The sequence below is a fragment of the Malaclemys terrapin genome, chromosome 9 (genome assembly GCF_027887155.1).
Source record: "Malaclemys terrapin pileata isolate rMalTer1 chromosome 9, rMalTer1.hap1, whole genome shotgun sequence".
Lineage (NCBI taxonomy): Eukaryota > Metazoa > Chordata > Testudines > Emydidae > Malaclemys > Malaclemys terrapin.
Genome location: NC_071513.1, coordinates 39,548,176 through 39,565,017, shown reverse-complemented (window position 1 = coordinate 39,565,017; position 16,842 = coordinate 39,548,176). Strand labels below are relative to the sequence as shown.

At 49.3% G+C, this 16,842-nt stretch overlaps 1 protein-coding gene across 2 annotated transcripts in view; it reads right to left on the bottom strand.

Annotated features, from left to right (window-relative positions):
* Positions 1-12,473, bottom strand: part of RBM41 (RNA binding motif protein 41) — a 53,382-nt gene extending 40,909 nt beyond the window's left edge. Inside the window, exons 1-7 of one of the 2 annotated variants that reach the window (XM_054039392.1) lie at positions 12,387-12,473; positions 9,975-10,091; positions 9,203-9,395; positions 8,112-8,316; positions 5,979-6,373; positions 3,924-4,071; positions 2,779-3,505 (exon numbers count right to left, since the gene is read on the bottom strand). In XM_054039392.1, coding sequence (XP_053895367.1) covers positions 3,339-3,505; positions 3,924-4,071; positions 5,979-6,373; positions 8,112-8,316; positions 9,203-9,395; positions 9,975-10,091; positions 12,387-12,394 — 1,233 coding nt within the window. In that variant the 5' untranslated portion in view covers positions 12,395-12,473 and the 3' untranslated portion in view covers positions 2,779-3,338. Of the gene's footprint in view, positions 1-2,778; positions 3,506-3,923; positions 4,072-5,978; positions 6,374-8,111; positions 8,317-9,202; positions 9,396-9,974; positions 10,092-12,386 lie in introns of those variants that run through there. The other variant, XM_054039394.1, reaches the window with a different exon arrangement.
* Between the last annotated feature and the right edge of the window lie 4,369 nt (positions 12,474-16,842).

The following is a 16,842-nucleotide window of genomic DNA, read 5'->3' as shown; positions in this document are numbered from 1 at the left end:
CTATCAAGGTAGGGTTACCATACGTCCTCTTTTTCCCGGACACATCCGGCTTTTCAGCAGTCAAACCCCCGTCTGGGGGGAATTGCCAAAAAGCCGAACATGTCCGGGAAAATGGTGGCTCTGCTCCTCCCCGACTCTTCGGCTCTGTTTAAGAGCCGGGCTGCCCGAGCGCTACTGGCTTCGGGCAGCCCCCGTTCCTCCAGACCCTGCGCCCCCAGCCGGGCACTTCCCCTCCCGGGCTCCGGCGGCGCAGGGTCCGGAGGCACGGGGGCTGCCCGAAGCCAGTAGCGCTCAGGCAGCCCGGCTCTTAAACACAGCCGAAGAGTCGGGGAGGAGCAGAGCCACCGCCGCGGCTGGAGGCTCTGCTCCTCTTTGGCTCTGTTTAAGAGCCGGGCTGCCCGAGCGCTACTGGCTTCGGGCAGCCCCCGTGCCTCCGGACCCTGCGCCGCCGGAGCCCGGGAGGGGAAGTGCCCGGCTGGGGACGCAGGGTCCGGAGGCATAGGGGCTGTCCAAAGCCCGAGCACTACCGGCTTCACGGTTTGCCGGGCAGCCTCCAAACCCTGCGCCCCGGGCTGGGCGCTTCCCCTCCCGGGCTCCAGCTGCGCTGGGGAAGCACCGGCCGGGGGCGCAGGGTCTGGGGGCTGCCCGGCAAACCCTGAAGCCGGTAGCGCTGGGGCAGCCCTTTCCCAGTGGCTGGGAGTGGGAGGGAGGAGGGGGCGGAGTTAGGGTGGGGAAGGGGCGGAGTTGGGGCAGGGCTAGGGGTGGGGAAATGGGCGGGGCCAGGGCCCGTGGAGGGTCCTCTTTTTTTATTTATTAGATATGGTAACCCTATATCAAGGAAGATTTTTGAAATGAGTAAATGTCCGTGATTTTGCCAGCTGTATTTACACACTGCTGCTGGAGGCCCAGAAAGTGGCAGCTGCTAGTTGGGCACCCAGCTCTGTAGGCAGTGCCTCCACCAGCAGTATCCCAGCTCTCTCCCCCCGCCCTCCCCGTAGTGCCCTCTATTTGGGAATTTGAAATACGGTAACCCCCTAACCCTACTCCTCTACTGCCAATCTCTAGAGATCAAAAGTCATGAGTCAGACCTAAAAAATCGTGAGGTTTTTTTTTTTTTTTTTTTTTTTTTTTTTAAAAGGACTATATTGTGTTTTTTGGTCTGTCTTGATTTTTGAACTTACCCTACCCAATTTCAGTGCATGCATGTAACAATTAATGCACCCCACTTGCCCAAATGTATTAGGTAAGGTGATTTTGGCCCCTGTTGCTGGAGCTCTCATCCTATCTGCCTGCCCCCTGCCCAGCAATTAATCCTATCCCCAATCCCACTACCAGTTCTGTATGATCATTCAAGTATGCAGACGTTCAGGGAAGCATGGGCATGAAAGGTGTAACCTGAATTAAAAAACTTGCCAATGAAAGGAAACAAAATAGGTAATTTAGACCTACCTCTGGCATGTCCCTCTGTTTTCTACTCTCCTGTAAAGTGGAAGAAAATTCCACCTTCTCCGCTCCCTATGAAATTAAATTTAAATCCCAGCCAGTGTTGAGCTTGGAGCCATCCCCATTGTGATGCACAAACATTCCGTGGCAATGTGAACTAAGCAGGCTGAGGCCACCAGACAGGGCCCAAAGGAACTCTGGTGTTTGAAGAGTCCAAGAATGCTCCTCAGCCATTGTGCCTATCACGCTGCTGTTTTGAAGAATTAAGCATCCAGGGTTTGTAAGGACAAAGGTGGTCAGGACCAAAGCCAGAGAGCTCTGTTGTACTGTGTAGAGCATTCTTCAAGACTGGATGTATTAACACTTCTGCATTCTGCTTTTGTTTTGCTCCAAAGCCACCCCCACCCCCGCCAGCATTGCAAGTAGGACACTACACATCGCTCCATTTGACATTTGAACTCAAGCCTGGATTTTGCGCATGGCACACGATGAAAGGCTACCGAGAGCGGACAATAGCCAGAAAAATCAAACTGGCAGGCTAGGGGTAGAGTAGACAAGGGGAGAAAAAAGCAACAGACAGCAAGGCTATTAGCTGGATGCTTGGGGAAGAAACCAGCTGTTATAGGGAATTTGCATCCCTTCTGGGTGTGTGGCAGGTGTTGCACAGCCCATCTCTCTTAAAGCCATGAAATCTGGTTCCATCAATCAGAGGGCAAGAGGATCTCAAATGCTTCTCTACAGAGACAGTCAGGTTGGTGGGGAAGAAGCATTACAATGGCCTGCCATATTTATTGACAGAGGAGGCTATTCCTGAAGAAAATAGCATAATTCTCAGAAAGCAATTGAACATTTATATCAAGAACAGCATCTGCAGTGAGACTAGTTGGGAAAAATTACAAAGGCTACCAATCTTTGTGCTTCGGGGCTTTAGCACAAAGAGTGAGGGGTCAAGTCGTTTTCCCAGTCACATAGCATAGCATAATCAAATACACTGATGTAATCGTGTTGCTATGGGATGAGGGGAGGGGCATTTATGTCTTTCTTCTGAACCCTCCAGTGCTATCCACTGTCAGAGACAGGCTCCCAGACTAGACAGACCATTGCTGGTCTGCTCCAGTACAGTAACTTGTGAGGAAGGAGTGAGATCTGCTGTTATTATCTAGAGTCTGCAAAGCACAATATACCTGGTCCTAAAACAAAGGCCCTATGCAGAAGGCTTCTACAGTCTCCAAAAAGATTTCTGGGCAAAGGAGATGATGGATGCAGCTCTCCTGCAATACTGAGAGGGCAAAAGGCTCAAGAGCATCTGGGGAACTGAGACATGCACTAGGAAAATACAACTTGAACACATTTATTTACATATTCTCCCCCCTTAAAGGCCATTCAGATGGCAGCACCAAAATACAGATATAAACAGGCAGGAACAGCTATCACTTACCCTGGAGGTGGTGACAAAACAGACATCCTGTACAAACAGCATAAAGCTATTTGTTTAAACTATATACAGAATGGAATACAGCACAGGACTCAGCCCTCAGAATATGCTGCATGGTATGAGTGTTCAAACACACAGCGATTTAAGATCCTCAGACTCCTTCAGACCAGTGTCTGTTACCAAGCCACTGACCTCTGCATCCCTTCTGCCTTACACCGGGTGAGGTTGCCTCTGTTCCTGTCATCCTAAGAGTCACCTCTGTCCCATGCTGAGTGGGGCTGCCTCTAGCTTTCCTCTCCGTCTCACTTGAAGGAACTTAGCTCCCAGGACTCCCCTGCCCCACGCTGGGACTTATATACCTGAATGTTGAGCTCAGAATCAGAGCATTAAAGGACTGTTCCAATAGCTGAGTAACCACAATCCATGAGGATCCACACACGCCCCACAGATTACTTGTCCACTAGTTGGTAGTGGGTTTCTCTGCACTGTCTGTGGCACAAGAGCTGTGGGAGGCAGAGTCAGCACTTGATGACTGCACCTTACTTTTCCCAAACTCTATCACCAGCGTTTTCCCCAGCAGGCTATAGCCGTTCACCAGCAGCATTGCTTGCCGTGCAACCTCGACACCTGGAACAGGAGAGTAAAGTGAGCTCAGGTTACAGGGCACATATAACTGCTCTGACAACCAGCTCTGCTCTCAAGGCCACTGGGTTGAAGCACAGACCTCAGGACCATGTGGTCTTCTCCTGGCTATTTCTAGCTCTTGTGCACTGTTATACAGCATAGTGCTGGGAGCTCATTGGTAGAGCAGTGTGTGGGGAATGCCAACACTGAGTGAATATATGACACTGAATCCCCCGTATTCTATGGGAGGTCTGGAATTCATCACTGGGGCAGTGTGGGGATGCTGAGGTCAGATAAGCATGGTGGCCAAATTCCCCTCCTACCCCAGGGAGCGTGGCCCTTCCAGCACAGTGCACTGTGGAGCTGACACTGCACCATCACTCATCAGGAAAGGCCTGTGAGATGCAGCTGAGCGACTCACTGGGAAAGGTGATGAAGGCCTGGCCCCTCATGCGGCCACTCAGCAGGCGGAACTGGATTGGTGGGCCATCCTTCTCCTGGAACCGAGCAAACAGCGAGACCAGCTCCCTCACTGTCACCCGAGTGCTCAGGTTCTTCAAATACAGCACCTAATCAGCCCACAGAACAATAGGGGGGAGAGAGAAAGAGACACCACAGCCTTGTGTGAGAAGGGCCATCTCTATACAGCTAACTCCCCTCTCACTTCCACAGCCCCTCTGCCACACACCAGAAGGGGCTGGCCCTGCCTCTCTCGCCCCCCTACAGCCCCCCGCCCCTCTCGCCCCCCTAGAGCCCCTTCTGCTCCACATGGGGAGGGGCTGGCGCTGCCCCTCTCACCCCCCTATAGCCCTCCCCCTGCCCCACACTGGTGGTTGTATGTTTAGAAGACAGAGACAGGCATATATAGGAGGGCATCTTATGGCTTTTTTGAGGCTGTATCATGCTACATCTACATCGGTTCTTGTTGGCTCCAGTTATTTATATCATGAGCTCTTGCTGCCTGTTAAACAAGGTTTAAACATAGCATTGCGGGAAGGCATTCAGATTGCTCATAACTAGTTATGGAGGCGGCACTATGTTTGTCTAGGTCTCTGAGAGCCAGAGATCTTCCTCCCACTATAGTCCATCTGGGGCTGGGTTTGAAGCATGGCTGGCAGTTAGGTATCCTAGGAGTATTTAAGCAGGGGAATCTCTTTTGTTGACTCCAAAGATCATCTTTATTCCCCCAGCAGAGGAAATTATTTCTCCTTCGGCTGGGAGGCAACTGCACACACTTGTTTGGTGATGCTCCATCATTAGCAAGCAGGAATCTTTACCCATTAGGATTCTGCCCACTAGCCCCCTTCTGGCCTTGGAATCCAGAAATCTAATACAGGTGCCAGAACAGTGTCCCCAGAGCTCTGCATTAGGGCATACAATCATAGGACTGGAGGTCCTCTAGTCCTGTCCCCTGTACTGTTGGCAGGAAGAAGTATTATCTAGACCATTCCTGACAGGTGTTTGTCTAACCTGCTCTTCAAAATCTCCAATGATGGAGATTCCACAACCTCCCTAGGCAAATTATTCCAGTGCTTAACCACTCTGATAATTAGGAAGTTTTTCCTAATGTCCAACATAAACTACCCTTGCTGCAATTTAAGCCCATTGCTTCTTGTCCTCTCCTCAGAGGTTAAGAAGAACAATTCTTCTCCCTCCTCCTTGTAACAGCCTTTTATGTACTTGAAAACGGTTATCATGTCTCCTCTCAGTCTTCTCTTTTCCAGATTAAACAACCCAATTTTTTCCAATCTTCCCTCATAGGTCATGTTTTCTAGACCTTTCATCATTTTTGTTGCTTTTCTCTCGACTTTCTCCAGTTTGTCCACATCTTTCCTGAAATGTGGCATCCAGAATTGGACACAATACTCCAGTTGAGGCCTAATCAGCATGGAGTAGAGCAGAAGAATTACTTCTCGTGTCTTGCTTACAACACTCCTGCTAATACATCCCAGAATGATGTTCGTTTTTTCTGCAACAGTGTTACACTGTTGACTCATATTTTGCTTGTGGTCCACTATGACCCCGAGATCCCTTTCCGCAGTACTCCTTCCTAGGCAGTCATTTTCCATTTTGTACAGGTGCAACTGATTGTTCCTTCCTAAGTGTAGTCTTTGCATTTGTCCTTATTGAATTTCATCCTATTTATTTCAGAGCATTTCTCCAGTTTGTCCAGATCATTTTGAATTTTAATCCTATCCTCCAAAGCACTTGCAACCCCTCCTAGCTTGGTATCGTCCGCAGACTTTATAAGTGTATTCTCTATGCAATTATCGAAATCATTGATGAAGATACTTAACAGAACTGATCCCTGCGCGACCGCACTCGATATGCCCTTCCATCATGACTGTGAACCACTGATAATTACTCTCTGGGAACGGTTTTCCATCCAGTTTTGCACCCAGCTTATATGGTACAATAATAACTGGGAAGGGGGAACATACCCAGTTTATTACCTTCAGCTTGACGTTTATCATACCTTGCTTGGCTCTCCCGGCTCGTAGGAGGAAAATCGGCAGATGCTCCTGATCTCCTCCTCCGAGAGACGATTCTTGCGGATCTCCTCTTCTGGGATGAACTCCACAGGCTCCTTTACAGTTGCAGGCCCCAGGGTGGATCTCTGGGCCACAGACCCTGCTGCCTTAATCATGGGGAGGCTGGGACCTCCACACTGTTCTGTCTGCTTTCCCTGGTCCGGAAGCTGTGTGGTACCCTTAACCAAAGGTCCACTTGTGGAGGGGAAGCAAGGCAAGCATGGATCACTTTTTGTAGACTGGGATTCCCCGGGCAATGGCTTTTTTAGCATCTCTTGACAGACAGTCTCCAAGTGACCCATGGGGTCCTTTTCATTCACCATCCTCTTCTGAGCTTCATCTAATCCACAGTAAAGAAATATGGTGACATGACAAAATCCACCACCACCACCACAAGTAAATAAATAGATCACTGGATAGAGTTAGAGCCTGGGCCCCAAGACCGGAAGTTCTGCTCTGGGGCAGCTCAGTCCAGCCTCCAGCAGGAGACTGGGGGTTGCTGAAAGGCAAAATGTAGGCTGCCAGCAGTAACTGATGGTACTCTAGATTAGAACAGGTTTCTAGGAAGAACCACAACTCTACCAGAATGTTATCTATGACTCTCATTCCCAACTCAATTATCCTGTGGACTTTATAATCTGCCACTTGATTTCCATACGTTCCAGAGATCAGCACACTGACTGGTTCCCCTGCACTCCAGCTAGCAGAGACCTTTCTCCACCTGGTCCGTGCTTATAGCTAGTGAAGCTTATTTCCTGCCATGCAGCTTTTTAAAATGTGATTTTGAACAAACACATTTTGTTGAGCTTTCAGGGACACTATCAGGTTAAAAATTAGGGATTTAAAGGAGCTTCCTCGCCTTGGTTACAAATAACATCTGCCTTGGTTTATTTAATGGAAGCAAGGGCAAAAATGAAGCTTTCCCCCCATCCATGTAGCATTAAACAGGGTGCTTTTTTACTGTGTTAGTGTCACAGCGGAGTGCAGTGTAACACCAGAGGGGTTAGTCCATGGGCAGCTGCACTTCCTGGACGCTGCAGCTGTAGGTGGGAATGGGGTATCAATGTCATTAGATTGTCAGCTCTTTGGGGCAAGGACCATCTTTCCGTACTGTGTTTGTACAGCGCCTAGCACAAGGGGGCCCTGGTCAATGACCAGGGCTCCTAACCACGCCAACAAACAACAACAACAACAACAACAAAAAGGCATTTTTTAAAATAAGTCATGAAAAGCACCTTCTTTAAACAGTTTTTCTAACAAACAAAACCTAATTGTTAGGCTTGCAATACCCCTTTAACTGTAACCCTCGCTATGATCTGGTGTATGATGCATTTCCGCAGTCGCCTAGGGCAGTGCTAGATACGGGTCAGATTGTGAGACAGAATACAACAAAGGGGCAGGAGAAAAGTGATGCTCAGGTGAGAAGCAGTGTGGTGAAGTGGAGAGGGTCCTGGGCTGGGAATCAGGACACCTGGGTTCTAGTTCTGACTCTGCCACTGACCCTGCTGGGTGACCTTGGCCAAGTCACTTCCCTCCTCAGTTTCCGTCCCACCCTGTGTCTGTCTTGTATATTTAGCCTGATAGAAATTCAGGATAGGTACACTCTTTGTGTATTCACTCTGCCTAGCACACTAGGCACTGATTTTGGGTGGCCCACTAGGCACTACAGCAGTATAAATAATTAATAACAGAACCAGGTTACATGCTGCTATTATATATACAGGCTGAATTCTGTCTCCAGCTACACCCATGCCATCCCAGTGAACCAACTGTGTTGCACAGCTGTCAGCGCTGAATTCAGCCTGCCAGTGGGGGCACGTTCATTCCAACAGCGGCTCTGTGCAGACTCATATGCTAGAAAGTCCTTTCTTTAAATGGTCTGTTCATGCAAGATGCTCTGGGCAAAAGGAAAATAGCTCCTCCCCTCACATCACAGGGTCCAGAAGTAGAACCATTTCTTCAGGGAGAAAGGGCAAGAAGGACACAGCCCAGATCTACGTTCACAGAACACTTGCTCCTGCACTCCCAGGTGCTCAGTGAGTTACTCCCACCCTGATGGCGTTGGGGAGCCCATGTACCTTGGTGGTAGAGTGCTCGCAGGAAGGAGTGACGGTCCATCCCCTGGAAGAGCGCATTCTCAATCTCCATCTCCCGCCGGCTCAGCTGTTTGCTGCCAGCAAACCTCTGCGGCAGGGACAAAATGCGCTGGCGCTCTGTGATCTTCTCCTGGATCGCTTGCAGCCGTTCCCGCATGGCTTCAGGGGCTGCCCCCAGCCCAGAGCCCTGAAACGCAGTGGCAGCACTGCTTAGGAGAAAACCCACCCAATTCAGACTAGAGGGACGCTTATTAGCGACAAGAGGCAGAGACAGCATTATACTCAAAGCTAGGAACCCACGACCCAGAGGGGGTTAAAAGGACATGCAGCTCATTCTCATCTGACCTTACTGATAGTTCTGATTTCATTTACTTTGCTCCTTATTTACTTGTATCCATATATCCACCTGTTTCTGGCTCTCTTTAACTGAGCAATAGGTAACATCTGCTCCTGTTCGCCGATCTATTTGTAGAGCCCTGCACAGATATAAAATTTATATCCACGGATATAAATCAGTATCTGAGGAACTCTACCGGGAACCAAAGTGGCGAAAGCAGCAGCCTGGCGGGCCACCGCTCCCAGGAGCCAGTGCCCTGCGCCAGCAGCTCCTCCAGCTGGGCTGTACCTCTCCTAGCACTGCCCACTGCACTAGTGCAACCAGAGACAGCTGCAGTGAGCGTGGTGTCCGCCCCAATAGGCGGGGCTGGGGGTGGTACAACCACGCAGGAGGAGCTGCCAGCCCAAGGCACTGGCTTCCGGGAGCGGCAGCTGCTTTTGCCACTGCACTTCCCGATAGAGCCCTGCAGTTCTGTGGATACTGATTTATATCCGCAGATATAAATTTTGTATCCGCACAGGGTTCTACCTATTTGTGAATGCAGCTCTATGGAACGTAGACGTACTGTTAGCCATTCCTTAGTAGAATGCTTAAGGTGCCTTAAAAGCTGCAATTTATTATTGGCTATTATTAATACCCTCTGCAGAGCTTTGGACTCCAGATTCCTTTATGCTCTAGAGGGCCCTCTATGCTGGATTCCAGGTTCCTGCAGTTGCTAGTAAAGCTCCTTCCCCACCTTATCTGCTGAAGCATGTTTCTTCCAGAGCAGGATCTCTGAGTCTGAGAGCCCCAGTTCTCGAAGAGAGGCTGTTTCTTGCTCATTCTCCTGCAGTGCCTGGAACTGCGATAAGGTCAGAGTCCCTGCCGCCTCCTCTCCAAAGGGCTTGTAAAGAGTGGCTGGGGCGAAGCATTGCCGCTTGGACACGCACCTGCAACACAAATCAACAGCAAAGTGAGAAGTCCTTAGGGCTCAGAAGTTAAGTGTGAGGGGTAGGATCCTGGCCTTTAGATAAACCTGGACACACTCTCACCACCGGCAGCCTAGCATGGGCACCAGAGATGCTGTGCTTCTGAAGGTCTGTCCTCTCTAACCTGGGCACATTCCACATTATTTTACCTGATACTATAAGATTATAAGGCAGGGGTGCATCAAGCAGTGTATATTTCTATTATGTGCAGTGTCACCTAGTGGCTGAAAAATCTAACTACACCATGTGTTTGCATGATGAGAATGCTGGGAGAAAGAACCATGCTCCAGTGCTCACTGCTTGAGTGAGACACAGCACAGGAAGCTCTGCTTGTGCAACCTGCCTCAGTGTGTTTGTCAATGACTCACCTACACCAATATCTTCTCATCATCTGCATGCTACAGCATTAATGCTGTTGTACTGCTGGTGGTGCTGCCCTCAATAATCTGAATATGCTCTGTCGGCCAGCACCCAAGTGCCAGCAAGGGCAGCCTTTAGCCTTGTGCTTTGCTGGGAAATGCTGGCTAGTTCAATACTTACTGTTCAATGGAGACAGCAGTATCAAGCTGATGATGAAGGAGGCTCTTCAGCTGCCTCTCTCCTTCTGTCTCCAAATCCTCCAGAAGGAGATCATCGCTAGACAGGCTGCTGTTGACCCTGGGCGTGGAAACACAACAGAGGGAGTCAGTAAGTTACAGAGAGTGCTTTACTCCCCCACACACACCCAAATCTACCATATTGATAATTCTACAGATGTTCGGTCTTTCAGCCCTTTATTAGAACACTAGGAAGACAATGTGACAGTCCAGATGGGCTATAAAGCACAAGCTGGAACTAAAAATAACCTTCATGGCAGAACTCTCACTGATGTCAATTAGAAAGGCACACAGATGATTTTTGGAAAATTAAAAATATCCTAGGAGCCCCTTCCCGGCCCCATCCAAACTCCACCCCTTCCCCTGAGCGCCCCGCATTCCCCCTCCTCCCTACCAGCCACAAGAAACAGCTGCCCGAGCGCTACCAGCTTCACGGTTTGCCGGGCAGCCCCCAGACCTCCAGACCCTGTGCCCCTGGCCGGGCGCTTCCCCTGCGCAGCCGGAGCCCGGGAGGGGAAGCGCCCGGCCGGGGGCACAGGGTCTGGAGGCAGCCTGGCAAACCGTGAAGCCGGTAGCGCTCGGCCAGCTCCGCTCTTCAGCTGCGCAGAGCTGAGGTGTGTGGGGGGAGCAGCAGCAGCCACCGCTGCAGGGGAATCTGCCTGCAGCTCACAGCCTGGTGGAGCCGCTCTAAGGTAAGCAGGGGACTAGTATTTTCCCGGACATGTTCGGCTTTTTGGCAATTCCCCCCGGACGGGGATTTGAGTACCAAAAAGCCGGACATGTCTGGGAAAATCCGGACGTATAGTAACCCTAATATCTACCCTTAGTTGTCTCTTTTCTAAGCTGAAGAGGCCCAGCATTTTTAATTTCTCCTCATACAGAAGCTGTTCCATACCCCTAGTCATTTTTGTTGCCCTTCTCTCAGTACTTTTCCCAATTCTAATATATCTTTTTTGAGATGAGGTGACCAGAACTACATGCAGTATTCAAGGTATGGGCATACCATGGTTTTATATAGTTGCATTATGATATTTTGTTTTACTATCTATTATTGGTATGATGTGCCAACTTAGTATGACCCCTCTCTGTGTTAAATAGGAACTTTCTTTTTTAAAATCTCTACTTGGTTTTGCCCTTGCCAAAAACTCCCCCTATCTCCCTATAATCTCCTATGTTTAACTGGAGTAGAAATTAACACAGAAGTGTTTAGGGTATTGCATCAGTGATGCTGAACTTTGGTAGCAAATGGATACTGTTCAAATATCTCACTCCAGAGCAGACAGGCTGGCCTCACTCACTCCAGGGGTTGACAGGCTCATGAAAGATTGCAAGGTGGCCAACCCAAAAGCCTCAAAAATCATGACTTGGGCCACCCACTGAAATAATTAGATTTATTTTAAAATAATAAATAGTGGGCTTTTTATCTGTGTTGAGGTTTAAGATCCTTTAAGGCAAACTCGCTTGGTGTTTTCAAGCTTTTCTCTGCCATCACGAGAGCTAGTACCTTTTTTTAAAAATGGAAGCTGAGATATTGTTGCCCTCTCTTGATTCCAGGAACTGGGGCTTTAAGAAAAACCCTAAGTATTGTAGGACTCACAATAAAATCACAAGAGCTGGCAATGCAGGAATTCACCTACAGGCTGTCTGCATTAGAGGAATCTCACAGGAACTTGCATACAAGGAAATCATCTCCCCAGAGCACCTTCAACCCCCACTCTTCCTCCCCCAGAGCACTTCAACTCCCCATCCTTCCTTCCTGCCCCCAAACTCCCTCTCTTCCTCCAGAGCACCCCAACCCTCATCTTCCCCCCACCTGTGCATCCCCAACCCCCAGTCATCTTTCCCCATCCTCTTCCTTCCTCCCTAGAGCACCCCAACTCTGCAGCCCCCAGCACCCCCTATCCTTCTGCCCTGCTCCCTCCCATCTCCCCTCCCTTCTGCCCCCAGAATACCCCCATACTTCCACCTTCAGAGCACCCTCAACCCCCCAGCTCTCATCTTCTCCCCACCTGAGCATCCCCAACACTCAGCCATCATCCTTTCCCCATCCCCTCCCTTCCAGAGCACCCACAACTCTGCAGGCCCCAGCACACCCCAGCCTTCCTCCCCAACCCTCCTCCTTCCCCCCACTTCCCCTTCCTTCCTCCCTCCCTCCCCCAGAACACCCCCAATCCCTACCCCAGAGCACCCCACTCCCATTTCCTTCCACAGCGCCACCCCTATTCTACCTCCCCGCCCTCCAACTGCCCGAACCCATCAGCAGCCCAGTCCCTAGCTGCCCCCAAGGGAGTCACGAGCGCCCAGCTGCGAGATCCGAGATTCCCCGCCCGTATCACCAGGATCCCTCCCCTCTCACCTCCGCATGGCTCCGGCCCCCAGCACCTCTCACTCCCCCTGCCCCAGTCAGCTCAAGGCCTAGACTGCAACTCCCAGGAGCACCGTGCGGCGGGGCCCGAGTAGAGGGGCGGGGCGGGGCGGGCTCCAGGGGCTGCTGGTTGTTGTAGTGCAGCCAGGCTCAGCTATGCCACCATTGCTAGCCGGCAGGGGAGTCCCATAAGGGCCAGTCAGAACGCGGCTGCCGTATGGGGCCTCTATTAACCACGCCCCCTTCCCAGGCGCCCGAACCCCACCAGGTTTCGTCACAGCGAGCTAGGTCAGACAGACTGGGGCACATGAGCTACAACCTCTTGCCCCAGCTAGGGCTACCAACTTTCTAATGCCAGAAAACCCCAATGCCCTTACCCGGCCAACTATTTTGCCCCTTCCTAAACCCCTCCCTCCCTCCCTCACTTGCTCTCCCCCACCCTCACTCACGTGCTCAGTTTCACTGCAAGGCCCAAACAGGCTTAGGTTTTTTTTGGCACCTAGATCATGCTAAAGTCACGTTTTATTTATTACAAGATGGTAGAGCTGGCAGCAAAATAGTCAATAAGGGTAATTTAAAAAAAAAAAAAAAAGGAAATTTCACTAAGGTTTTCATGATTTTTTTACCCTTCCCTCTTCCCATTTTTCATAACCAGCTCTATGGTTTTGGTTCACTAAAGTTACTGTAACTGTATGTGTGGAATTAGGACCACACATTTTCACAGCTGCAATGGGTCCATTAAAGGCTCACTCCCACAGCCTAAATACAAATCCATAGAGCACAACCACAGAAATGCACACCTGTCCAGATATCTATAAAAATAGAGCAGTTTCTACAGATTCTCATACTTACATGTAGATACACATGTATTCATGTGTACATCTCCAGCATGCACTAACACATCTACTTCCACATTATTTATTATTACAATTGTTTAGTGCCTAGAAACCCCAAATAAGATCGGGGCTCCAGGGTGGTAGGTGCTAGACATACACATAAAAAGAGACAGTCTGCAAGTGTTTATAATGTAGCTAGACAAGGGTGGGGAGAAATGTATGATACATTGGCTCTTCTGCAATTACTAGTCAACATTCACTGTTTAAGAAATAATATGTTTCTTTTACAGTTCCCTTCTCTTTTAAAAACTTGTTATGAAATGAATACACATTTTATGCCATCTATTTTCTTGTGCCAAGCCAGCAAAAGGAATAAAAGTCAAAGAGAGTTAGGCTACAAATTTTATTCACACAGGTATATACACATGCAGCAATACATGCACCTCTCTACACAAGGACACACTTGCCATGCATGTATACACACACACACACACACACACACACACACACACACACACACACACACACTTGCCTACACAGACACTTTTCCATACACTTTTCCAGAGGCTGCCTAAATCATCCAGACAGGAAGGGAGGGGAAAAGATGCGGGGCGGGGGGGGGGGGGGTAGAGGAGAGAGGATGGGGAGGGAAAGAGGCCAAGGATAAGAGCAGGGTGGGGGTGAGAGGGGGCAGTGAAGGAGAGAGGAGGGGATGTGGGGTGGATGTAGGGCCGGCACTTCGATTTAGGCAACTAGGACGCCAGGATTTTGGGGGGGGGTCGGCATTTTGCCGCCCTCGGCAGTAATTCGGCGGCAGGGGGGTCCTTCCACGCTCCAGGTCTTCGGTGGCAATTCTGCGGCGGGTCCTTCACTCACTCCAGGACCCACCGCCGAAGTGCCCTGAAGACCGGGAGCGCGGAAGGACCCTCCCGCCGCAGAATTGCCGACGATGACCGAGAGCGCAGAAGGACCCCGCCTAGGGCACCAAAAACCCTGGTGCCGCTCCTGAGTGGATGGAGGGGAAGGTAGAAGGCTACAGGTGCATGAGGATGTGGGGTGTATAGGGCCATAATGGGAGTGCAGAAGGGTATTATGGTGAAAGGGGTGCAGGGGGTGAGGGACATGGGGGTGGCAGCTCTGGGAGATAGAGAGGATGGGTGGGAGAGCACTGTAAGGGGTACAGGGCTGGGATGGGTAGGTGTGGGGGGCAGGATGGAACGGGACAGGGGAGAGATGCACTGACGGGGGATGGGGATACAGCCCCACTCCCAGCACTGGGAGACGGGGATACACATACCTCCAACTCCTGGGTCCTGGTGATGGGGTGACAGACTGCAGTTCGCAGCAGGGCACGTGCCGCAGCTTGAGTGAGCCACACAAGAAGAGGGCCAGGCAGCTGTGGGAGAAGCGCACGCCACACAATACCTCAACAGGCACCTGCTGAGCGCTTGGCAGTGGTGCTAGTTCCTCCTGTGCCCTGACCCAGCCAATGGGAGCTGTGCCTGTGAGCAGGGACACACACACACACACACACCCTCCCTCCCCCCCTCAAAGCTAGGAGCTGGACATGCCGGCTGCTTTTGGACCCGGGAGCCACATGGGCCGCGGCGCTAGGAGGGAGTTTGCCAGCCCTACTGCAGCAGCGCAAACCGGACATTCAGGGGTGCTGACCGGAGCCATCAGGATTTCTTTTCGACCGAGTGTTCCAGTCCAAAACCAGACACCTGATCACCCTAGCCCCAGCGTAGCTATGGCCCTGCTATGCAGACTGGCCTGCTAGTAATCATCACATTATGGTGGGTCCTAGGCACCAACCACAATCAGGGCCCCCTTGGGCCAAGTGCTGTACAAACAGACAAGTCCCTGCCCCCTTATTACACTAAATCTTCATCCAAATAGGGCAGTAAGCCCCTCGGGGCCGGGGCTGTTCAGTTCCTATACAAATATGTAATAAGGAAGGCCTGATTCTGACCTCACCTTAGTGAGTGGCAAGAGTAACTCTGTTAAAGTCAGTAAATGTCAGGAGACTTAGGCCCTTACTATATTGCAGGTGGCAACTGGAGCGATGGGGCAAACCAAGAGAGGAAGAATAGCAGCATGCATTAGCGTCGTTATATTAGCATTGGTCTGGAGATATCCATGTATACTTAGTGAACTGGAGTTAAAGAGAGTTGGGTAGAGAAGCTGCTCCTTCTCCATCAGCAAATTACTGTACAAATTAAGATCAATCCAGTTTCACAACATTCCTACAAATATCAAAATCAGTTTAAAACCATATAAAAGATAGAGGTCTACTGCCACTTACCCTCACAATCCATATATGGTATAGAAGAGCTCATTGAACACTACAAGTCCTAGAAGATAAAGCCCAGATCCTAACTTCCACTGAAGTCAAATATCTTTGTGAATCTGGGGTTAAGTGTTTCTGAAGTGCTAATTTTCCTCTGGAGAGAGGTGGGTGAGCTTTTGAGCTACACCAAGACCTGAAGAGCTCTGTATAGCTTGAAAGCTTGTCTCTTTCACCAACATCAGCTGGTCCAATAAAAGATATTACCTCACCCACTTTGTTTCTCTAGCATCAGGGAGCAACACACCTACATTTCCCCCGTAACCCGATACACCATCTTTGAATCAGAAAAGAGATTGGCCGAAGTTATGACATCTCAGAAAAGATTTGTGGAGTACAAGCAGGAAGGGAGCACCCAACTTATTGCAGACAGCAGCATGCAGACCAAGTTTTCAGACGTGAAACAGGCCCAATTTAGGATGGACTGATTTCAGTCTTGCATTTGTACTTTAGTTAGTTTGCTAAAGAGCTGGTGAACTAAAGAAAGGTTTATTCTTATTAGTTGGCTAACCATTAAAACAGGATTTGCAATAAAATACAGCCTATACACTAAATTTGATACTTTTTGCTCAGCAGGATATGGTCTATTTATACACATTTAAGTAATTTTATATCTTAAATTAAGATTAATATTTACAGTTAGAAAATGACGACTAGTGTATTTCTTTAGTAGATTAATTTTTCACTTGTGATTTTTGTCAAGCTCTATTTGGATGGAATGTGGAATTCAATTATAAATGCCCCCCCCCAGCATTTTAAAAAATTATTTAACCAAATAAAAAAAGACAAGCAAGCTTAAATGTGCTGGATGAATTTAAAACTTATTTATTAAAACAAAGGAAGTATTATCTGTACTTAATGAATGGAACTAGTTGTTTCTAGTCACCATCCACTCATACTTGTCATAGATTGGAAGAGAAAACAAGCTTCCCTGTTTTGTTTTTCAGCTCCCACTCATCTTAACATTTAATGAACTAGTCATTGAACTGAACTAGTCGAATAAACTGAAATGAAGAAAATATTCTTTGCATCTGCAGAAGAGGCTATTGTTTTCAAAAGCTGGTTTAGCACTTCAACAAACTGGTTCCTGGTGCTTTGCCAGTGACTTCCACCAGTTCAATGATCTGACTTCCTTTAAAACTTCAGCAGCGAACGTACTGCTTGAATTATTTAAAATTATTTTAATAGCACATACTAAGTTTAGATCTTAATATAGTTCAGCATAAGTCCAATTTTAAAGCAAAATTGAGCTGGAGAGGTTAGT